The 24,973-nt window shown below is 46.8% G+C and overlaps 1 protein-coding gene across 1 annotated transcript in view; it reads right to left on the bottom strand.

The window, feature by feature from the left end:
- Positions 1-24,973, bottom strand: part of DNAAF8 (dynein axonemal assembly factor 8) — a gene marked incomplete at both ends in the record, with an annotated part of 93,084 nt that overhangs the window by 37,870 nt on the left and 30,241 nt on the right. The window contains 6 exons of the mRNA XM_084271211.1: positions 1,081-1,187; positions 3,586-3,886; positions 7,464-7,608; positions 10,339-10,455; positions 19,452-19,646; positions 24,026-24,181. Coding sequence (XP_084127337.1) covers positions 1,081-1,187; positions 3,586-3,886; positions 7,464-7,608; positions 10,339-10,455; positions 19,452-19,646; positions 24,026-24,181 — 1,021 coding nt within the window. The remainder of the gene's footprint in view (positions 1-1,080; positions 1,188-3,585; positions 3,887-7,463; positions 7,609-10,338; positions 10,456-19,451; positions 19,647-24,025; positions 24,182-24,973) is intronic.

Below are 24,973 nucleotides of genomic sequence, written 5' to 3' on the forward strand. Positions count from 1 at the left end.
GTCTGCCAAGCTGCTTGGGTTACATGCCCAGTTACATGGAAGAGTATCTCAAAGGTGAGACTTTTTCTCCTTTTCCCTGCTCCATTTTCTTTCTCTTTGTCACTTTCCCCTCCTTTTATCTTCTTGGCTTACACCTTCATCCTTTTCTCATACCTTCTTTCCTTTGGCAATATAATTTTCTGTGTGTTCCTTCTATGCCTGCACAGCCCTGCTTTCCTTCTGCCATCTCCCCAACAGCTGCTGAGCTTCCACACCCCTCAGTTGTTCGTTGGTTTTTGTTGTTTGGTTCTTTTTTCCTCCCTGGGAAACTCTTCAATTGTGGGAGTAGAAACGAATGCTCTAATAACATTGTCTAAAAATCACTTGTGCCTGAGATCTGCTGTGCCAGGCCCTGCTCCAGAAGATTGTCAGCACGTGGGCCTGCTGCAGCAGACACCCCTACACCACACAGCTCCCTCTGAGCCAGTCAGAAGGCTGCATGCCTTGGCAGGTTTCCCTCAGCACAGTCAGCTTGCTGCTGTACAAATTCGGAAGCTGGAAGACTACTCCTACAAAGGGAAGAGAGGGAGTTGGGTAGAACCAGGTGACAGCCAGTTAATATTAGCCCCATGAAGCACTTCCCTTTCTGATTGCATGGTCAGCCCTGCTCTGAATGAAGTCTTAACCAGTTCATACCCACAATGATCCTGTGATTCCTCACCAGCAGAGGTAAATGATCTCTAATCAAATAAACATGCAGTTTAAGGACACAGTTAGGTCCTCACATGCCTGTTTTTCTGCTGAGCAGAGATTTCCTGTGGGGTGTTTTTTCTTCTTTTACCATTCAGTGAAACCCAAGCAGCCTACAGGACTCCAGCAAATACTCCCAGGAACAGGAGGTGGTAACAATCCTCTGTCACTTCATTTTAGGTAACAGTGTTTCACTAGAAACTAATCCCTGGCTCTAGAACTGGCCAGGTCACAGCACTGAGCCATCCAGGGAGGCAGAATTTCCTGAAGCAGGTGGGACTGGAGAAAGTGAAGTAAGGTAATAAGGAAAGGAGAACCATAACACCTCAAGAGTCATTTCCTAACGCTGACCTTTGGTGGTTGAGACAAGCATGGCTGGAGGTCGAGATGGCACTATGCCCTGGAGAACAACCTTTTCTTCATCTGCTTCTGTCTCAGTTGATGAAGGACTCCGAGAGCTAAAGAAAAACAACAGATATTAAAAGCTGTTATACCAGGTTCTGATTTAAACCTACTTTTTGCAAAAAACCCAGGCCACAGAAGCTTCTCTGGTAAAACTGCTTTACTGGAAAAGCTATTTCAATCCTTTGTCCATGACTTGAGCTGCATCAAGATCTGACTGAACATCTTTTTATATTACTCCTCCCAGGGCTCTCTGTGCTCAATTAAAAGTAGCCAACTTGGCAAGGAAATCTAGGAATCAAGAAATACATCAGGCTGTATTACCAGAGCTTTTCCCACCCACAGATACATCACAGTTGCAATTCCCTTTTGGTTCTTTAGCCAGAGTTTAACCAGTTTTAAAGGTTCATGTTGGGCAACAAGCACAACCAAGTCTGTCAGAGATACTCATGGCAGTGAAACCTCTACAACATTCCTGCATACCCAAAAGGACCAAATCACAGGCATGGTGAACATAAGGTGTGGCTCTGAAAGCCAGGGACTGACAGCAACACAAGCTGCAGCCTGTCAAACAGTTTGGCTAGGTCTGAAGTGCAGGCTGTGCAGGCAAACCTGCCTGCCTCATCCCCTGCCACCTCTGAGCCGGCTGGAATCCGTCCTGCTGCTTCTCTCCCAGGAGACCACAGCATCTGCAAGTATAATCTGAAAACTGCAATCTGACTTGCACTTGTATTCTTGTCTCCCAGTGGACCAAATTACCAGCATTAGGAGAAAGGCAAGTGCATTATTTAGAATGTAGCACTGCTCTGGACTGGCCAAGATATACCAGAGGAGCAGAATTTATCTCTTTATAAGAAGATATTTCCCCAAGGAAAATAAATAAAGAAAATGAAACTTTGCTGCCACCAACAAGGAGCCCACCCAGCACCCAGGAACAGAAGGGATCTTTAAAAAGCTTTCCTGGACCTGCAGGTGCAGGGCCTTGTCTGAGCTTTCTGGAGGGGATTTTCACCACAGCAGCACTTATTGAGGCCAACAACATTATGAGGAGATGCCCAGGGCCTGGAAACCCCAGCACAGAAGCTGGTATCCCAAGTGATTACACACATCTGTGTGACAAGCCTGACAGCCGGGGAGAGGAGATACATAGCTTGATATTCTCCTGGTTGGTGGAAATTTCTTGAAGTCCTTGGCCAAATCTTTTGAAAAAAACACTGTAAACCAAATGTTTCAAGCCACAGCTCCACCTGTGCTAGGAACAACCACAGGGGTGTCTTTCAGGAGCCAAAAAAATCCCAAAACAAGTGGCTCTTTTCCTTCTGCAGGCCAGTCTACTCTGGCCATCCAGAGTAAAGGGACATCCAAGTGCAGCAGAGCCCTTCATTTACATACACAAGATTCCTGCATCCTCAGGTTTGAGTCTGCCCAGGAGCTTGCAAGAATTTCAAGAGAGGAAGCGATCATTTTGTGCTATAGAAAGTACTGATCTTCATCAAGGAAAAGCGACAGAGAAGTTTGGGAACAGAGCACTGAGGCTACTGACCCAGCCTTCCCTCTGCAGGGCTGCTCAGCACCGACTTCCACAGAGCTGCTGAGGCTTTGCTCTCTGCCCCTTTCCCTTGCACGTCTGCTCTGCTGAGTGAGGCCAATAGCAGGCATCCCAGCAGTGTGACATCAGGGCTATAAACCAAACAACTGTAGTCTTAAAGAACGTTAGGTAAACCCATTTCTGTCCAAGATGGTCTAAGTGAGTCTTTGGGAGCTGCAGTCCTCCTCCCCATAGCACGACACAGCAGAGCACAGATGCTCTAGCTCGTGTGATGGATTAAAAGCCCAGTGCCCTCTGCAGCCATATCCAGACCCACGTGACAGTGAGATTCCCTGAATGTCCCTTGTCACTTTTTGGCACCCTACTGCTATGCAATAATTCTTCAATTGCATTTCTCATACTGTTTGCTACACACTCCTGTCACAATCCTCCAAAGAATCTTTTCCAGCTGAAGCCCCCTCACTCAAATCAGTTGGTATGGAATGGATGTAGGGCAAAGCTGGACCAGGTTTTCTAGCCAAGGGCAGCTCAGTGGCACACAACCTGGCAACTCTTCTCCTGCACTAGGCACAGTTAAAAGAGTTCTCGAAACAGTTGGTTCAGGCACAGTGGTCCCAAGAGCAGATGCTGCAAGTGTATGAATTACAGGCCTCACTATGACACATCTGTGAGGTGCTGCAGACAAGACGGTCCTGTGAGAGAGGGACTTTTGCAGACTCCAGTTACCTGTAGTTTGGAAATGTTAAAGTAGATGGATTGCTCCCACCTTGTGCTCTGTTCAGCGAGACCTTTACCAGAAGACTGATTCATAAAGACAAAGCAGGCTGGCTGCATGCCTGCCCACCCTCCGCGTCACCCTGACCCTCTGAGAACAACCATCACTCAAAGAGACCCAGGGCCATCACCTTGCTCTGTCGTTGCGCAGGGAAGCGGGGCGCAGTGCTGCAGCAGCAGCCCTCCCTCCAAACCAGAGGCACAGCTCCCTGTGCACACAGCTCTCCAGGTGGGGCAGGGAGACAAGAGGCTCGGCTTGGCTCTGGCAGTAGATGGCGTTGATGGAAGCGCAGTCCCTCACGCTCGCCAGCTGCGGGTCAGGCGGCCCGATGATACTCTGCAGGGTGCTGCGTGCTCTGGGGCCTCTCACACCTAACGCCAGCACTGCTGGCACCTGGCCGGTCTCTGAGGTATAGGAAGAAGGCAGCTTTTCTGTGAAAGACAAACATAGGTGTGACTAAAACGTGGAACAACCCACCCCAGGTCATTCAATCCACTCAAGTGCTCTTTTCAGATCATAGATGAAGTAACCTCCTGGTTGCCCGTCCTGCGGATGACACGCTGGCAGCCAGCTTCATGGTGTAACCCAACAGTAAACCTGAGGTTCCTCAGGGCAGTCTGCTAAAGAAAGAGGAGTCGGTTGCCTCAGATTTGCTGTCAAAAGGAGCGTGTGCAGGGGCAGTTACTAGGAAGCTGCTGCTGTGCTACAAGTCAGCACTTCAACTCCCCGTGCAGCTGGTTGTCTGTGCCCACAAGGAAGGCTGGGGGCCTGAAGGGAGACAGCCTGGGAGCACAGGCTCTCATCAGATTGAGGGAAACTGGGAAGGGGATCACAAACTGGAAGTGTGAGGAATCTTTTCTAGATCATTTCCTTCTGCATTAAATGCAGACTCTTCCCCATTTTGCAGGATGACATATCTAGGCACGTGTTTAACATTTCCCTGCCTTGACTTGAACTGTGGCTTTCCTTCTGTCCTACAACACCTCTTCCTATGTCTCTGGCAAACCTTTCTCCACGTCTACTATCAGCAAAATTTGGGCCCAGTAACCCCAGAAGAGACAATTTGGCTCCTCTGCAGTTTTTACCACAGATATTAGAAGCAGCAAAGTGTGTCATTTTCTTCCCCGAGGTTTACAAACATATTCAGTTACATCATCTGTTGCATAAGAATCAGAAGCCAGAACAGAAGTCTCCAGAGCAGGTAGATAATGGAGAAACTGGCTGTAAATATTTCAAATAATAATTTTCAACATTTTCAAGCTAAGGGGAAAAATCTCATTTACCAGCTTGCATAGCAGTTCTCAGCTCAAATGAATTGTCTCTTCATACAAAACGTTCCTAAATAATGGTGCACAGTGCAGAGCACTGAAGCAGATCTGCTGCCTGTCATCTCCTAATGACTGGTGATTGTCTGGTTTTCCTATTCATTTCTGGAGTCCTCCTGCATTTCTCCAGCTATCAGTATGAATGTATAAAGCGCACAGCGCTGAGACAACTACAGTGGCAATCCCAGTTTTAAGGCAGCCTGTTCCTATCGTTTTCAAATGTAAAAATGGGGCAGAAAGACTGGAGAGTTTTTCTCTGGTTGGTCTTCAGTCACCTTCTGCCTGAGGAAAAGGAAACCTGTTTCTCTGACTCTCAGTCCAGCTGTACCTTTCTCCAAGAGAAATGGATTGCCTGTATGTGTGATGGTGTCACATACAAACCTTCCATGAGAAGCTCTGTGTTTTGAGGTACAAGCCATACTGTACTGCAGAGGCAGTTGTTATACCTTGCAGATAATGTAACACCTCTAGGGTTGCACATCAGCAACTGATAATATTCTGTACATGCTTTAAGACAAGTCAATGGGGCCAGATGGGATCCACCCCAGGGTGCTGAGAGAGCTGGTAGATGTGCTTGCCAAACCCCTTTCCATGATCTCCCAGCAATCCTGGCAGACTGGGGAAGTTCCACTTAACTAGAGGCTGGCAGATGTTACACCCATACACAAGAAGGGTCGGAAGGAGGATCTGGGGAACTACAGGCCTGTCAGTCTGACCTCAGTCCTGGGGAAGATCATGGAGAGGGTCACCTTGGAGCTATCATGCAGCACATGCGTGATGGCCAGGGGATCAGGCCCAGTCAACATGGGTTTACAAAAGGTAGATCCTGTCAAACTAACCTGATCACCTTCTATGACAAGGGGAAGGCTGTGGATGTGTCTACCTGGACTTTAGTAAAGCCTTTGACATGGTTTCTCACAGCATTCTGACTGAGAAACTGGCAGCCACTGGGCTGGACAGGTGGACCCTCAGCTGGGTTAAAAACTGGCTGGATGGGCCCAAAGGGTGAATGGAGCCAAATCCAGCTGGAGGCCGGTCACGAGTGGCATCCCCCAGGGCTCAGTCCTGGGTCCAGTTCTGTTCAACATCTTTATCAATGACCTGGATGAAGGGATTGGATGCTCCCTCAGTCAGTCTGCAGAGGACACTGAGCTGGGAGGAAGTGCTGATCTGCCTGAGGGCAGGGAGGCTCTTCAGAGGGACCTGAACAGGCTGGACTGATGGGCTGAGACCAATGGGGTGAGGTTTAACAAGGCTAAGTGCAGAGTGCTGCACATGGGACAGAACAACCCCCTGTAGCGCTACAGGCTGGGGGAGACTGGCTGGAGAGCTGTCAGGCAGAGAAGGACCTGGGGGTGTTGGGTGACTGCAGGCTGAATATGAGCCAGCAGTGTGCCCAGGCAGCCAGGAAGACCAATGGCATCCTGGCTTGTGTCAGAAATAGTGTGGCCAGTAGGTCTGGGGAGGGGATTGTGCCCCTGTACTGGGCACTGGTGAGGCTGCACCTCGAGTGCTGGGTCCAGTTCTGGGCTCCTCACCATCAGAAGGACGTTGAGGTCCTGGAGCGAGTCCAGAGAAGGGCAACCAGGCTGGGGAAGGGCCTGGAGGGCAAATCCTCTGAGGAGCAGCTGAGGGAGCTGGGGGTGTTCAGCCTGGAGAAGAGGAGGCTGAGGGGAGACCTTCTCCCCACCTCCCCTGCCCTGCCAGGAGGGTGCAGAGAGGTGGGCGATGGTCTCTTCAGCCAGGGGACAGGAGCTGGGACAAGGGGCAATGGACTCAAGCTGTGCCAGGGCAGGGTGAGAGCAGATGGGAGGGAAAAGTTCTTCCCTGGCAGAGCCCAGGCTGCCCAGGGAGGGGCTGAGTCCCCTTCCCTGGGTGTGTTTAACAGACGGGGAGATGAGGTGCTCAGGGATCTGGTTTAGCTTAGGATGGGAACGGTTGGACTTGATGATCTTAAAGGTCTTTTCCAACCTTGTGATGCTGTGATCCTGTGATGACAAGCTTCATCATCTCTATTTCACAAATAGAAAAAAAATAAAGATTTGAGTGGCACGGGCCAATATTTGAAAACAGTGGTGTGTTTAACATTAAAGACTTTGTGATTTGAGTTCAGAGACCTATGCAACTTTTCTTTGTCCTATCTCCTCAGTCTCTTGTCTCGAACCATCTTCTATTGGCAAACATGACAATTAGGCAACAGCTTATCAGGCAATGCAACTACAGGATGGCTAGATCAGTACTTTCTCTTTGCCCACACTTCTCAAGTCCCATAGCCAGTGGGAAGAGGGGATTGAGAAAGAGGAAGACTGGATTTTCTGTATCTAAAACCTTCAGGAAAACCAGTGAGAACTAATTTGGTGTATTTAACTCACACAAGTGTAACCCTGGAGCTCAGAGCACTGCCATCAGGAAGTTTGCTGTGAAGGAACAACTAAAGCAGTTTGAGACACAAAAATACATGAAGGGTTACAAACCCCGCTCGTGGGTATTCAGCCCAAGATCTTTTTCTCATTTCTTTTTGGGAAGATATAGGATCATCAACAAAGCAACACATGCAAATCTCATACCCTCTCCCCTGTACCCACAGCACTAGGTCACTCTTCACCTTAGTGCACTTACAGATCTTTGTCTTCACCTCAGTACCACCACATGATGGAATCTCCAAAGGAAAGCTAGAGCTCACCTGAGCTGGAGAGCAGCACATCCTGCTGAGGGTAGAGCAGGCGGAGTCCACAGACATCCAGACCAGAACCAAGTACCAGCTGCAACATGTGATGGGTAGCCAGGGGACTTTGGAAGAGAGTTTCAAACAGCAACACCATGGCAACCTGAACAGCAAGAGCACATTGGAGAAATGAGCCAAATGCTTCCCAGCCCTCAACAACCACAGAGCTGTATCTCTTATGCTCACCTTGAATTTCCACGATTTATCAACATTGTAGGAGCTACAAAGAGGTTTTCTCTTAGTCTACGTTTACATGCAGCAGTTCACCACAATAGGCCCTTTGTTCCAGGTTAAATAACTATCAATGACAATTATGATTGCATCTATTTCTGATGACATAATTGTACCTTTTGTCACATAAGCCTACTAGTAAAAAAACTGCAGGGTCTCTGGGGCAGACACTGGAGTGTATCACTCCTGCTGCTTCATCTTGCATACTACAGAAAGATGGTTAAATAACAATAGACACACTGGTTGTTTCTTTATACCTACAAAAGAGCCAAAATCAACATTAAAAGCACGCCTCAAAAGGCACACACACATCCCTGGTACTGTCCCAAATTTGTATTTTGAAGTCTTTTTTACCAGTTTAATTCAATTGAGCCCATCCTGGCATGTAGGAAGACACAGAATCACAGAACCCCAGACTGGTCTGGGTTGGAAGGGACCCCAAGGATCACAGAGCTCCAACCCTCCTGCCACGGGCAGGGCCACCAACCTCCAGGTCTGGAGCTACACAAGGCTGCCCAGGGCCCCATGCAACCTGGCCTTGAACACCCCCAGGGATGGGGCACCCACCCCCTCTCTGGGCAGCCTGTTCCAGCCCCTCACCACTCTCTCTGCAAAGAACTTCCCCCTAATATCTAATCTAAACCTTCCCTCCTTCAGCTTCACTCCATCCCCCTTGTCCTGCCATTATCTGCCCTTTAACAAGCTGATTGCCTCCTGCTTCTCTGCTCCCTTCAGGGACTGGAAGGCTGCAATGAGGTCCCCCCACAGCCTTCTCTTCTCCAGGCTGAACCAGCCCAGCTCCCTCAGCCTCTCTTTGTAGGGGAGCTGCTCCAGCCCTCTGATCATCTTTGTGGCTCCTCTGGACCCTCTCCAACTCCAATATAGAATGAATGTCTATATCCAAAACAGACACACATTCTTACTACCTTCCCACCAGAAGAAACATAACATTTCAAGCACTATCTGGGAGGAAGTTGTGCGGAGCTGTGGGTAATAAATTGTCTAGCTGTAGAACAGACAAGTGTGATTGTGCTGTGATTGTGCCGGCTTCAAATTGGTGCGTGGTTCTCCTGGATGTAAAGCAAGACAATGCTATGCCCAGCAAGAAGCTTTATGACTGTGGTGAACGCCAAATTCATTCATCACCACTACTGGACACTTTAGATGAAATGCTACTCCCCCATAAACACATTATGAGACTTATACCATCACAATAAATGAAGATATAAATTTACTTAAATGACAAAAAAAGTGGTCTAATTAGAAATAAAAGCTCTATTTCTTTATGTGCATCTAGCTCGGGCTCTCCTCATACTAACCCAATATTCACAGCAGCCAGTAAGGTAGTATTTTTCTGTAGCTGCTACAAGCGTCTCTGAGGTTTGGCTGCCCAGGCTCAGGGCCAACCTGAACAATTCAGCTGTCCAGCATTGAGAGACCTCAGTCACTGCCTGCCTCCCCTTTGCTTTGGAGCCAGGCACTTGGCTTTGCTCTCTGTCTGAGCTTTGTTGTACGTATGCCTTGGCCCTGTCTCCTACAGCACCGATTCTGGCCATCATCCTAACTGGCTGAGTTGACTTTCTGGCCTGGCCTTGTCACTACTGGCTCTTGGCTGACCCCAGTTACTGCTGCTGGACCCACTCTGCTCTTCGTGCTCAGCTACTGTGGGACTGCATGCTGCCCGAGCGGCCACCAGCCCTGCCTGCCTCGCTGCCCGTCTCAGCTCCCAGCTCGCCTTCCCTCTGCCCTCGCTGTGAGGGGGTCTGCACTGCCCCACTAAAGGCACTCCTGGGGCAAGCTGAGGACCTGTAATGAAGACATGAGGTGTTTTCAACTGGGTGCCAAGCCCCAGGTATCTTCAGCTCCTAGTTGTGGACTTTCAGCATCTTTCAGGAGCAGGCCTGGTACACCCTCAGCAACCGGCTGGGTTTGCTGCACGTTCAGAAGAGCTCAGTGTTTCTGCACCCCCTGAATCCATGCTGACAGGGAACTGAGTTCTGTCAGATCAAACACGCTACGTTTTACATTGCACAAGAGCTCAGGAAGGTGAGGCACCACAGGCAGCAAGTTACCATACGTGGGTAGAGGCCCAGTACATTTGGATATGCACTCCTAAACAGGTAAATATCAGCTAATTTCTTACCTTACCCATCTCTTCTCCTAGGAGTAGAATTACTTCTTTCTTACTCTGTTACAGTTATTGTGGGTCAGTCAGATACTACCAGAAACTTCCAAATTTATTTTGATATTTCTGAGCACAAGTTTAAAGACCCCAACCAGTTATGTTGTATAATGGCTTGCAGTTAAGTAGGGTGGGGTTATCAACATTTTGTATAATGCCACTGATTTGCACCCAGTTGGAAGCAATTTCTTCACCCTGCACGTTTCACAGTTTCATCTTGCACAGCTCAGAGCAATCAGCACATTGATACTGATGACACCAAATATTCAGCAGATCTATTTAGGTCTGAGTGAGAAATACTTCAAGATCAGTATTTGTACCAAACCTCAAGACTGAAATATTCCAGGTCACTTAATCGTCTCACAACTTCCCACATCATACCCCAAAGTCAGGAAGCAGGGGCTGATTTGGGTTTTTTACCTCAGTGTCTGTGTCTCCACAACCCTGGATGTCACTGCTGTTAGGGAAGTATTCTTCATCAGTTTCAACTGTCTGCCAGTAAAATCCACTTGGCACTGCAAACACCTTCTCCACAGCCTGAAATGCACGAAGGACATCTCTTACCTGAATGTTAGCTTGATCCCTCAAAATCACAGAATCACAGAATCCCAGGGGTTGGAAGGGACCTGGAGAGCCCATGGGGTCCAACCCCCTGCCAAAGCAGCTCCCCAGCTCATATTGCACAGGGCGGCGTCCAGATGGGGCTGGAATCTCTCCAGAGATGGAGACTCCACACCCCCTGGGCAGCCTGTCCCAGGGCTCCCTCACCGGGGAAAAGTTCTTCCCCATGTTGGTGTGGAACTTCCTATGCTCCAACTTGCAGCCATTGCCCCTTGTCCTGTCCCCACAGACACTGAAAAGGGGCTGCCCATTTCCCCCTGCATCCCATCCTTAAGATACTGATAAACATTAATAAGGTCCCCCCTTAGTCTTCTTTTCTCCAGGCTGAACAGCCCCAGCTCTCTCAGCCTTTCCTCACAGGGGGGATGCTCCAAGCCTTTAATTATCTTTGTAGCCCTTTGCTGGCCTCTCTCCAGGAGATGCCTGTCCCTTTTATCCCAGGGAGCCCAGAACTGGACACAACACTCCAGGTGAGGCCTGACCAGGGCAGAGCTAGGGAAAATTAGTAGTCTGTGGCTACAGAGCACATAAGGATGGATGTGAACGGATTAAGCTCAGTGTTTTTAATCTATCATTTGCTTTCTCACAACTGTACCAGTAGCTCCAATTAAGTGACATGCCAAGAATATGAATTTGCAACTGCTTCACAAGAGCCCAAACGTTCCCAGGGTCCAACCCACTGACCCACCACGAACAGGAGTTGCATGCAAAAGGCACTGTGGGATCAGGCTAGCAGCTCAAAACCTTGATTCCCCACAACTGTGCTGAGCATCCAGCAGAAAAGGGCTTATTAAAGGTATGCTCTAATTAACTAATCAAACGGAAGAGTAGGGAAAGAACTGCATGAACGTGACGTGCCTGTAACCAAAATAGGACATTTCTCCTGTGCTCATGTCACCACAAGTGACACATATCTGTAAACCTTACTGTGCCACATACTCACAGACAGGCAAAAAGTCTCTGGCATTTAGGTCAGGGCTTTACCCAAGTGTAGCATTTCCCAACCTCAGCACCTTATTTTGTTTCTCATACAATTTCTGGGCAGCCAAGCAAGCAACTTGCACAAGTGCAAGTTTAAGGATGTGTCACTCAGCAGAACTGGCTGAGACTGCATGCAGTGCAGGAACAAGCACAGCTTCTAACTCATGTCTGTCAAGTTCTGGTTTGGGAAGAAGTGATGCTTGTGGCTATGCCACAACCTGGCATTCCAGAAATTTGGATGCACTTTGGCAGAGTTCACATTGGACAGAATTCACTCCAAGATTGGAAAAAAAACCCCTCACCCTAAAAGAAGCCCAACTGTCACTTCTGAGACATAGGCTCAGGTGATAAAAATCAGAGAAGCTTCACCATTTTCACAGCCTCTCATTCACAGCAGTCATTAACCTGTCTGCATCTCATGGGGACAGACCTTTTCAAAAAAGCAAAAAAAGCAATTAAATTTCAACATGGTCTCATCAGGACTTTTATTATGGATAGAAAATGGACCTACACTGCATGAAGAAGCGTCTGTTCTGGGTTATGACGTACATATAATGCTGTTTAATTGTGTAATCACCTAAGAGAATTACAAGATAGGCACTTCATGTCATCCTGCAAATGTTTAAAAACAACCACCAGGAAAGGAAATAATTTTGAATAATTAAGAACCCTCTGACATCTGCCTTTCTGCTTCAGTAACCTGTTTTCTCCTTCCTCTATTTCCTGTGCTTCATGAGATATTTGCCTGAAAGCAGAACAGGGGATTTCACTTTTCACCCGGTTCCAGTCACCCCCAGTATACCCAGCCAAGAGCTTTGACATCTCTCAATGGATTTGTCCTTCTTGTCCTGCAATTCATCATTCACCAGCCTCCACTTGTGATAACACATTTGGTTGCTGTGGAAAACAGCATCAGAAGAAAAGTGAGAACTCATTGATTTAAGGGAACAGAGGATCTCCTGTTTCCAACGTTTGCTGCCTGCTCCTGCCTGCAGGGAGCACAGACAAGCCCTGTGAAGTGGGAAAACAGCAAGACCCCGGTCTTCTGGGGCTCAAGCTGTTCCTTGAACAATCCTCAAGTCTATGAACTTTCAGGGAGAAGGAAGAAAGAAGGGACAAATGCAATCAAACCAACTCCAGCTTACATTTCATAGAGACCTTCATTGTAATCATCCAGCCCCCGTTAGGACGCCCAGGGGACATATAAGGCTTTTGCCTGATCTTTAGGAAATCCCATGGTGTAAGGTGGGGATCAGGTGTGATCCCAGGCACACTGCTGCACCACTGGCCCCTCCCTCCCTGCCAGGGCGGGGATCTGGCTACACCTCTCAGGGAATCAAGGCCTGTGGAAAGCTGTTACTCTGATCTGTCAGGTTCTGGTTTTTAGCAGCCAAACTGAATGTGATTTTACAAAGCAATAGAAAATGAAGCTTGAAAAGCCACAGTTCTCCTAGAAGATCCTTTTCTTCACAGGTAAGAAAATACACCTAAATGGCTTTGGTATGACAGTCTCTGCTTTTTCCAGTGCAGCTGGAGGAGGACTCCTGACTCTGCCTTCCTACGTGATGCACACAACAAATAGGCAGAAAGCAACTTTCTCAACATAGGAGTGAAGTGCTCCTGGTCAGTTGTGACAAGCTGTGTGACACACACTGCAGAGTGACCCTGAGCAGGCAGTTGCATGACCCCACACTTCCCAATGTCATTTTGGTGATTTTGACACTACTTCACACTACTTTGGTGCTATTTTTAATGCTCCCCAAGGAGAGAGAGGGTAGCTGTGAGAATTGTATTGGTTTCACCTCAGGGCTGGTTCCTCTCATGTCTCCAACAACATCCCAGTAGCTGTAATGCTTCTGTGTGAACACAGCAGTTCAGAGACCCTCCCCCAGGAGAGCTGAAAAATCATCTCTGAACACTGACCTGTCTCTTGGCAGGGAGACAATCATACAACCCCATGTATGATTAGTCTGGGTGATCCTGCTCTGGCAGGGGGCTTGGACTAGATGATGTTTTGAGGTCCCTTCCAACTCCTAACGGTCTGTGAGTCTATGAGAAGAGGAGACTCCTGCCCCATGCACTGCTGAGGATGGTGAGGGGGCAGTCCAGCCTTTGATACCTACCTGAAAAAATCTTCTTCTCTGAATCTCTGCAGACCCAGAGCACTCCAATAATCTTATGTGTCACAGTAAGGGAGGAAAGATATCCTACAGTCAGGCAACAGCAGCTACTGCAGCCCCAGGAATACTTTGCCTTATTCTGTGATAGGCTTCAAAACCCAGAATCATTTAAACACAACCACTTACCTGTTTGTCTCCCCCACCCCCCACTGTAAGAAAGCATGGTTTCTTACAGCACTGATACCCTCTGCCTCATGCTGCCATGACCTGAAAGAGCAGGAAGGGATGGCATGTCTTGAACCTCCCACTTGTAGTTATTCTTTCTTGTCAATCATCCTTTTTCTTATTTGTTTTTGGAGACAAATTCTGATTTCTGATGCCTTAAGACACTGGAAAAGGCCAAATTTTACCATAGCTAGGATTGAAGGTGCACCATTTTTCAAAAAGTGTTAAAAAGAAATCCAGGACTACCCTTTGTTTCACACAATATTCCTGAGATGAAGCTAGACAGTTATTGGAAGAAAACAAAAACCTGTTGTAAAACAATGAGCAGAAACAAGAATAAGCACATTTTAGAGAAGACTGGAGCTGCATGCAGCTAAGCCATGAATCTTTAACTGTCATACAGAAATATGACCACATCCACCCTCTCTCCTTGCTTACAGTGTATTCTGTCCTCATTTCTGACAACAAAGAAATAGCTTTTGCTGTCAGATGATCTAAGAGAGTCTTTTAAGTTGCAATGAGTCTTCTAGACTGCTTCCCAGCCACAGCAGGAAAACAAAAACTGCAGGAAGGATTTCTACATACTCTACTATCTCATCTCCTCACATGGAAGGTGCTTCTCAATGTAAAGATCTGCTGAGGCATTATCACTATGAGACAACACTCAAATCCTTTGGAGAAAGAGGCTGCATCTTCCACTACCTCCAGAGACAGACTCTAAGTCCTGTATGCATATAACCTTTCCCTTTCAGCTCCACTGACCACATCAGGGGCAGCAGAGGCAGCACTTTATGCCAACTCTGGTAGGCATCACTGTAGTCCTTTCTCTGTAGTAAGGGTCTTTCAGTTACAAACAGCAATGACAATCTGAACTCCTGGCTCCACTAAAATCAATGACAAACTCCAGTGAGACTCAGGTAGGGCCTTCTACCTCATGAAGATACAGCCACCCAGCTGGTCCATGTTTCCAGCTATGGATTAACTTCTATAAATTCATATAGATGAGGTCCCAGGACAAACATCTCACCCACAGATGAGTCATATATCCATATGGAATCATCAGTGAGATGATGTGCTCTCACCAAAGCTCTTGATACAACTTTATCAGGCTGCACAGCAGATGCAGGGTTTGAGACCTGTCAGATCTGGCTCTTAGCACTAACTCAGATAAAGACAAGATAGAAGCAAGAGTTGGAAAGCAAAGGGCAGGATGAATCTGTCCTTTTGAATCTCCTGTTGTACAACTTTAGCCTGGACTTCAAACCAGCAGGCTGCTGGTCTTGGGGCAGGCACCTGCCATGCTACAAGTCTCAACATCCTGCTGGCTCTGCTCTGAGAAGCAGGTGTGGAGGTGGTGTTCTGAGTGTTTCTTTCTCCCCTAATGCTCCCTTCAGCTGCTCAACTATGAAGTCTTTCAAGCTTTGGCACTGGGCTCAGCAGAAGCGTTGGAGAAGGAAAGCCCAGCCTTGAGCTATACACTAATCTGAGACTGTACAGTGTATGGACACTGCATGACAGGAGAAAGACAGAACACTTGGGGAAACAATCCCAAAATCAAACCAACACAATTGCAGACACCACTGAGCCCCAGCTCAGTTACGACAATCTGAGATGCCCACACAGCCAAGGGCCTGAAGAGTGTTGGGTGAAAAGCTGATGTGGTACTAAGCAGCAGTTCTCTGAGCAAGCCTCACACTGGTACTGACTTTCAAAAAAGTTCTAGTAAAAGCTAGTGGAAGATGTTGAAGCCACTCAGCTGGGCTAAAGCCAGGACGCTTGTCGATGAAACAACAAACTCTAAAGCTCACAGGCATGATGTTGAGCCTGTGCTAAAACACAGCCACAGATCTGAAAGATCCTCTGCAATAGCTCTCACTCCCTCTTCAGAGACTGTACAGAGATAGAATCATAGAATGCTTTGGGTTGAAAGGGACCTCAGAGATCATCTAGTTCCAACCACATTCCTGTATTAGGTACCCCAAGTGCACAAAGCATTTAGTGATGCACCCAGGCGGCTTTTCCAGAGCATGGAACAGTGATCTGGACTTTGACCAGCAAGGCATAGTCCTTCTGCTACATGGTTATCTCAGTCTCTGAGAAAAAAGGTTTGCAACTTTCAAACCTTGTGTATACCTGTGTGTTACATGTAGAGCTTCTCTGGTAACACAGTTGCCATCAACTCTGTAGCAAGGAAATCCCAGAAGTCGAAACACCACATTAAAGAGCTGCTGTAGGTTCAGCAAGTCCCCTCCCATACATTGAGCTTCCTGTTAGTTCAGTCTGTACTGTTTGAAGTTTTTGGCAGCATTGACTTCCAACATCAGGGCAAATTTAGCTCCCTGGATCAAGTTCTTAAGTGCAGACCTGCTCTTAATCAGTTCCATTGTCTCAAAGAAAAAAACAAACCATTTGTGCAGGAAGTCAGCAGCGAAACTAACTGTGGGAGCAGCAAGTAGAGAACTGATCACCAAGAGGTGCAGCAAATAATCCATTTTCTGGAGTGAAAAGAAAAAAACACTCTCATTCACCTTGTCTTGGGAATGGGGGTTCCCCCTCTTCCTTGAAACCTCACTGACACAGTTACCCAGGCAGCATGGCTTTGCCCTGACTCCTCTGTCACGGCAGGCACCTGTACGAGTGGGGAGTTCAAGGAGGCACTCCGGAGCATGACCAAAAAGAGGGTGAGCGTTAGGGGTTGTACCCTTTGGGCAAATGTCCCAATGTCCAAAACAACTGAGAGAGAGAGCAAGAGAATTACAGAATCCCAGGGGTTGGAAGGGACCTGGAGAGCCCATCAGGTCCAACTCCCTGCCAAAGCAGCTCCCCAGCTCATATGGCACAGGTCAGCGTCCAGACGGGGCTGGAATCTCTCCAGAGATGGAGACTCCACACCCCCTGGGCAGCCTGTCCCAGGGCTCCCTCACCCTCCCTGGGGAAAAGTTCTTCCCCATGTTGGTGTGGAACTTCCTATGCTCCAACTTGCTGCCATTGCCCCTTGTCCTGTCCCCACAGACACTGAAAAGGGGCTGCCCATTTCCCCCTGCATCCCATCCTTCAGATATTGGTAAGTGTTAACAAGGTCCCCCCTTAGTCTTCTTTTCTCCAGGCTGAACAGCCCCAGCTCACTCAGCCTTTCCTCACAGGGGAGATGCTCCAGGCCCTTCAGCATCTCCGCAGCCTCCTCTGGACTCTCTCCAGGAGATCCCTGTCTTTTTTTTTTTATCCCAGGGAGCCCAGAACTGGACACAACACTCCAGGTGGGGCCTGACCAGGGCAGAGCAGAGGGGGAGAATCCCCTCCTGTGACCTGCAGGCCACACTCCTCTTGATGCCCCCAGGATCCCATTGTCTCTCTCAGCCCCCAGGGCACACTGCTGGCTCATGGCCACCCTGTCCCCCACCGGGTCCCCCAGGTCCTTCTCCACAGAGCTCCTCTCCAGCAGGTCACCCCCAGCCTGTACTGAATCAAATGGTTATTTCTTCCCAGGTGTAAGACTCTACATCTAGCATGCCTCAACAGAACAAACAGAAGAGGAAAAGAGGCATCAATGCTGGATACATGCATTGTCTGCATCCCTACTGTTAACACTTGGATCCCAAGGCTTAACAGGAGGAAGCACATTTATCTTAAAATGAAGCAATCCTCTTTGTGCCGCCAAGGGACATTGCAGTTAACTTCCAGAGGGAATATGCCACTCCTAACCTAACCTGGGGTTTTAATGACTGCATTGGAGTTTGCTCTTCATATCAAAAGTGAATTACCTGCAGGTTAATAGGCTGTATGCAGAGCATTAATAAGTAAGCCTCAAAGAGACAAATAGCAAGAGAAAACCAATCTGTTTGCGACCCAGAACAGACTGAAAAAACACTAAATAAACTGACTGAAAACAAGACATTGGCTCAGGCACTAACCAACAATAGGCTTAGGGGTTGTTATAATTACTGATAACAACTGCTTGTCAAATCATACACAGAGCCAGTCTGCACACAAGCAGACAGCAACTTTACCTGATGTTCCCTCTCACTGTGCTCCTACTCACTTGTTTCATCAACCCATCAGGATTTTTGTCTCAGACTAAGCTACAGGGAGCAAAAATAGGTGCTCAGTGCCTGCTTTTCCAACATGTAGTAGCAAGTTTTTCGGTCTCCTTAGCTTTGTATACACCACTGCAGAACACATGTAAATATATAAAAGGCAAGCATGGATCACTGGCCTTGGACATAATCTTCAAGCCAAAGAAGTTAAAAGAAAATGATATTGAATTTTCTATGTAGAGCTTTTTTGGTTGTATTTTAATGACACTTGGGAACATTCTCAGTTGGTACCACTTTGTAAAGCTTCAGGGCAGGCGACAGGGTAAGCTGCTGCCTGCTGAGAGTCTGGCTCATTGAGCCTTGCTCTGAGAAATCACCCTTTCTGCTTAACTGCAAGATACAGCTATCAAAAAGCCACGACACGTAGTGGTCTCAGTGGGACTCAGGCCTGGGAACCTGGGTGACACAGAGCATTTGAACTTCTGAAGAGAATGTGGTCTTTCATTTGACTTCACTTTTCCTATGGCATCGAGGCAAAGATCCACCCCCAGAGTGCCTGCTATCTTGCTGTTCAATTTGTAATGATTTATAATTCCTCTAATAAGGGATTTGCATAAAAGCCCTGACTGTTTTAAATGATGCCTTATTTTATGCCTCAAAAGTGTACAGCAGATTTATCTTTTACAAGGACGTCAGACTGCTTTATAGCACTTGCTTCTACTTGAAAGCTACAGCAACTGCAAATCAACAACATTAAGCCTCCTTTTCCACCACAGAAGTGGGATAAACCTTTAGGCAAATTGCTAAGCACACTGCTAAGCCCCTCAGCTTTCATGGCATTGATTCTCACAGAGAAGAATAATCCCCAAATCTGGTTGAAATTGCAGAAAAGTTCTCATGCAACATTATTTTCAGAACTAAATTTTGTTATGAAGCAGAATTGCAGTCTTCACCATTCCCTGGAATTGTCTCTTAGGGATGCTGTGGATTTAGAAATATTGGGAAAAGAACATGATTGTCCAAAAGCTGATGATGTCACAGGAAAAAAAAATAGGAACATTCCCTCTAAAGCTGTGAAAATCAGGTCATGTTCAGTGCTTCTTTGAAAACCTGGTCTAAATATTTACAGTGAGGTAGGGCAGGCTGTTACAGGCCCAAAAGCAACATTGGATGCCCTTATGGAATAAGCCCCCATAAGTATAACAAATTCTTGTAACACTTCATTCACTTGGATATTTCTTATGGGACACTTGCTAACCTGGCAGAAGTGAAACAGGTAATTCTCAGTCTCTTTACAGACACTGTGAAGTGAATGTTCTTGCAGACATCTCAAGGCATGCAAGTGGTTTTAACCCCTTGATTTTAAGAGGTCCTTGTAACCTCATTCACTGCAGTAGAAATCTATGCTGCTTAAAAGTATTTGTTTTCCAACTCTGTTGAAATCCTTACCTGAAGGAAATGAGGATGTCTGTTACTATCAGAACAACACCACCTTTTACTGAACCTAATGAGAACCAAACCAACCAGAAGTCCAGGCATTTCTGTACAGTACCTGAGGATCAGGATTAACAGCAGTGACATCACTCAGCAGGACAGGAGGAATTTCAGGAAGAAGTGGACACAGTTGGTTTTGGAAGCAGTTGGCCAGTTCTGCCCTCCACCAGATAACATCTGGAAGCCACGTACAGGCTAGAAATGCAGAAATCTTCTGGTAAAATACAGATGTGCCTTGTAGCTCTTCTTTAGTCTGCAAAGGGTCAATGGTTAAAAAGCATTGGTGTTGGCCTCAGGAATGTTCTGCTATGTACATGCACATGTAGCAGCTCTTTCACTGCCTGCAATCATCTCAGGCTTGTGCTTCATGCACCTGGACCAACGAACCTCCTAACATTACACCCCTCAGCCCTCCCAGCCATCACACCCTGCAATCAGAGCTCTAAACTTGTCCCATCACCCACAGAAAGCACAATCCTCCCACAATTTTGGAATCGCTCCACAAAGTCTCTACTCCCAGGTCCAAAGATAGAATTGAAGCTCTTGGGGTTCCTGACCCAGGAGGTGGGATTCAAAAGCAGATGCTGCTTGTAACAGCCAGTTACACCCATCAGCTATGCAGAAGGACTCCACATTGACTTGAATCAAATTGGCCTGTGGTGAAGGTGCTGGGAAGATGAGCAGCATCACCCTTCCACCAGAGCTCTCAACACACTCAGGCTGCTCAGCTATAAGACTCCAACATGGATGACATCTGGTGAGTTGAGCAACCTTCAGCTGGTTGCAAGATGCTGTCATAAACTAACTGGGTCATTATATCCATCAGCCAACAGATAGTGTACTGAAGCAGATTACATACCACACTTCAAGAGGGGGGAAAAGGCCATTAACAGGCCCATAAAGCAGCCCAACACAATGTAACATTCATTTATGATGGATTTCATAGGCATATAAATGAAAGTCTCAGTCTTGAAATTAATAAATCCTAATATTAATATTGACATATTCATATTGATTACTGCACTGCTAAATTTAGGTTTTCTCCCCTTTAAGCCCCTTTGTTCATACAGGTTGATTCTTAATTAGTAGGACTTCCAGAGAACAAAATTGGTGACCTCGATGAGACCCAATTACAAATGAACAGAATCAACAATTATGCATTTTCTCTACACCAGCTATTATTGCATCTAGAAATTTGAGCTCAAGCAGGAAAGGTCTGCAAAAAAAGCCCTAAATCTAGTAAGAGAGATTTTCAGTTCTTCTGAGCCACCACAAAACTGTTAAGTGATCGAAGTGTACAGGTAAAAGCCATGTTGCTCTGCACAGTGCTACTGTGCCTAATTGGGAATGCTTAGTAGGTTCTGAGAAAGCATATGCTGTACAAACCTAATTCCCATCAGACGTGCTTGTAACTGCAGCTTGCCCACCAGCATACAAGAATTACAAGAGGTGAGTGTGTAAGCATTTGTTCTGACAAGAAGTCAAGGAACCAAACCCATGCAGGGACGTTCACTTTTGCCTCACTTCTATCAGTTGTCTGGATGAGTATAGAAATTTTAAAAAACCCCAACCTAAACCCCCAAAACCTGACAGAAATGGGAGGAAGCATAGCAGAACCACCTGACATAGGAATAGATAGTATCTTAGTTGAATAATCCAAAAGGCTTATTGATCTGCTAAGGACAAGAGTGTTTGCCTTGAGAGATACATTACATTCGTGTTCATAACCATTAAACCTTGGGACAGAGAAATAAAGTGTGAAAAATAATGAAAAACACCCAGATGACAGTGAAGTGGCCAGTAAATAAAATGTTGATGGCTCAGATGTCTGAGATGTAGCTCAGCTCCAGTTGCTAGTAACTGGGGGGAAAAAAAAACAACAAACAAAACGACAACAAACCAAACCAACTAAAGGCCCCCAGAACACCCTATAACATGAACTAAACTGCTGGTTTTTCTCTCACATATTTCCTTTCAGTCCCTGAAGGGAGCAAAGAAACAGGAGGGGAATCAACTTTTTCAAAGGGTAGATAATGGCAGGACAAGGGAGATGGATTAAAGCTAAAGGAGGGAAGCTTTAAATTAAATACTAAGGGGAAGTTCTTTCCAGAGAGAGTGGTGAGGGGCTGGAACAGGCTGCCCAGAGAGGGGGTGGGTGCCCCGTCCCTAGGGGTGTTCAAGGCCAGATTGGATGGGGCCCTGTAGATCCATGCCTGGAGATTGGTGGCCCTGCCTGTGGCAGTGGGGTTGGAGCTCTGTGATCCAACCCAGACCAGTCTATGATTTTATGAAACTAGCAGTCTGCATTGGTCCAGTTCTTGGTGATGAACTGTACACCATCACTGGAGCTGTGAACCTGGAGCAGGCAACAACATCAAAGGCAATGAGACTGAAATACACACTCAGCGTGTTTAGTCACGGTAGGGCTGGGATTTGACAGGGGGCAAGCTGGGGACAGTGAAACCTTGCCTTTTGGTACATAGAGGTTGTACAGGCTTAAGTGTAAAGAGGAAAATCTACCACACTTCTCTCCAACAAAGGCTGAAGTTGCTCAAGGGGAGGAATGGGAGGTAGGACTAGTTGTGCTGTTTTCCTTGTCTTGGCTGCGGCTGACGTTTCTGAAAGACTTTTGTTGATCCTGTCAGCTTAGATCTCTGCTGGGGAAAGAGCAGCAGTTTTACAAATGCCTCAGGAAAGCAACATTGACAAAAGTCATTGTTACCACAAAGGCATATGGTAGAGCCTCTAATGAGAGGAAACCTCAGTTACACATAGTGTTGCTTGAGGAACACCATCCCAAGGCCTTGCAAACCATCCAAACTGACAGCAGTGTCAGTAACCATGAATGGGGCAGCAGAACAGCATTTACAGCTCTTATGCAGATCAGACACTGTATCACTCACTCTGCCAGCCTGGGGCACAGCCCTTCCCAGCTCCAGCTAAACGTTCAGAGCAGCCCGAGCCCGTAACTCACCACAGAAGTGCGTTCAGTTACCTGACACCTGACACATATATTCACCATACTCAGTGCTCAGCAATTTTGACCCCTTGGCCAACTCATTGGCCAAAATCAGCAGAGCAACAAGGCAAGTGGGCAGAAGGCAGGTCAGTTGAGTAAGCCACATAAGTTTGTTCCTCCATTCTATCCGGTCTAGGGAGCAAGCATCTTGAATTTAGTTGCCTTAGGCAGAAACCAACATTAAGCCAGTCCAGCAGCCTTAGTCTCCAACTTGCTGCTTCTGCTGACAGGTGCTCAAATAGTAACAGAGGGGCTGCTTATTGTTTTGGGGTTGGGTTTTTTGGTAGCACTTTAATCACGACATTTGTTGCCAGCATCAATCATTTACGTGCAGGAGCACTGGAGCCACAGCTGTCATACTCCAGGCTTTATGATACATCATGGGAAATTTAATCTTTAGTGCTCACAGGCAGGCAGCTGCAAGTGAAGAATGCTTGCTGCAGCTGAGTAGGGGAAGCTTAAACATGCTTTTAAAACACACTTACACCTCCTCCTCCATTTAAACTTCACACAATGTGTCCAGCAGGTGCAACTGAGATACTTGGGCCCCCTCCTGAGACCACCTGCTAGTGCATCCTATGGGGTCTTCTCAGTGTAGATGAGGTGTCAAGAACAAGAACGTCTATCATCACATTCCAGGGGTGAAGCCACAAGTGCTGCTTTGAGACACCTGAACCTCACCAGCCTCAGTAGAATGCAGGGCCAGCATCTCACAGGTTATGCAGTAACACCATAGTTAACCAAGCGAGCAGCCCACAGGCATCGATGTTCCCCACAGATACACCTGGGTACATTCTCCAGGAAGAGCCAGCTATACTGCACAGGTAGGATAGGTATTCATATCAGATGACAGTAGCAATTAATAGCCAACAAGCTGTCTCCAAAAATGAAAACAGACCAAGATGCTCAGAGTACCAAGCTGCATTGTATTAGTTCTGTGAAGAGACAGAGCCAACAAACTAGGGCCCAGAGCTGCTGTTTCTTTGCTTTGCTGTTTTCAGGACACAAGCTCGTGTCGTGCCCTACACTACATGGTGCCACCTACATGTGCTGGGTTTACAGCTTGTGTGCTAGACCTTTCAGCTTGGTGTTTCATCACATGGCACGGACTTGGTCTAACAGAGTTAAGCAGAATCTCAAGTCCTACCTCTGGGCCTTAATTCCTAGGAGCTCAATAACACAATATTCCCTCTTGTGGACCACCCTCTTCATGTGGTTAAAATGTAAGAGCAAAACCCATAATACACACCAAAGATATGTCTCCTCCAAATCCAGTAAAATTTCTGCACTGTGAGGCTACAGCCACCAAAAATGTTTTAACAGCTAACAAGCAGCAGGGAGAAAAGACTACACCAGAGACACAGCTCCTCATCTGCACGTAATCTAAATTCAGCATAACCAGGGACAGCTTGAGATGGCAATTAGCTGTAAGCAATCTTTCAGTTCCCACAGTACTGGGCTGTTCCTCCATTCTAATTTAGAGCAGCACTTATGTTGCTCTGTCCTGGCTCGGTGAAATTTGATCTCAAATTGGCATATCCAAGCCTGGCCCTTAGTAAAAAACAGTGGTAAGTGCTTATAGTTTCCTAGCAAGTGTAAATGCTGATACTCACTTTCATCTTCTGGATCTTGGTGCTGCTCTGGGCTGAAGTCTCATCTGTGGGCATTAGACAAGCATACAGGGCCAAGCCCTCCTCTTGCCAGGCCTGCTGCAGTCCTATCACCTGAAATGGAGCTTTGGGTCCACTTTTCACTTTCAAAGGAAACACCTGTAAATCCATTTGAACATAATTTCATTTTTAGATGGATGCATTCAGAGACTGAAAATAACCCTTTCTCTTGGGCTGTTGCTTTTGAGTAGAGCCCCGTCCAATAATCCAGGGAGCACTCTCGCTTGATTAGTGGATTAGCTGTGGTTTAGCCAGTAGAAAAATCAATAAAGACCAAATTAAATAGGAATAACATATAGGGTTTGAAAAGCCATATGATTTATTTTCTCAATGAGGACTTGCAAGCTCTGACTTCCACCAGTTTCACTCTGTGAAAGGCAGGACTTTCATTAGTTCCCTAGTCTAGCAAGAAATTAGAACAGAGTCCCCATCAGCACTGCACTGCACGTGGCACGACAATGAGATCAATCCCATCTCAGATCAGAAATCAATGCTAAGTGATTCTGAGGAGCTAGTGCAGGCTTCCTTAATGACCCTTTGTCTTCCCTGTCAGTGATTGCTACTAGCCAAACCCTCACCAGTCCCCACCCAGTGAATACACCTTTCAGTTAGACAGAGATTTTGTGTGCACATACATGTGGGAGGTAAACATTCTGCTTTCCAACATACATATCTGACCCAAAACAAGAGGATAAAAAGTGACTTCTGCCAGTCCCAAGATGAACACTGGACAACTTTTATTGTGAATATCAGTTTCATTCCAGAGAGGACAGACCACTCACTGGCTTATAAGGCTGCTCAAAGTCAGGCTGAAACATAATGCACTTTATCTTACAGAATACATGAGAAACAGGATGAAACACAATCTGGGAGGCACTGCAGTGCTGCAAA

The sequence above is a fragment of the Gallinula chloropus genome (assembly GCF_964237585.1).
Source record: "Gallinula chloropus genome assembly, chromosome: 15".
Lineage (NCBI taxonomy): Eukaryota > Metazoa > Chordata > Aves > Gruiformes > Rallidae > Gallinula > Gallinula chloropus.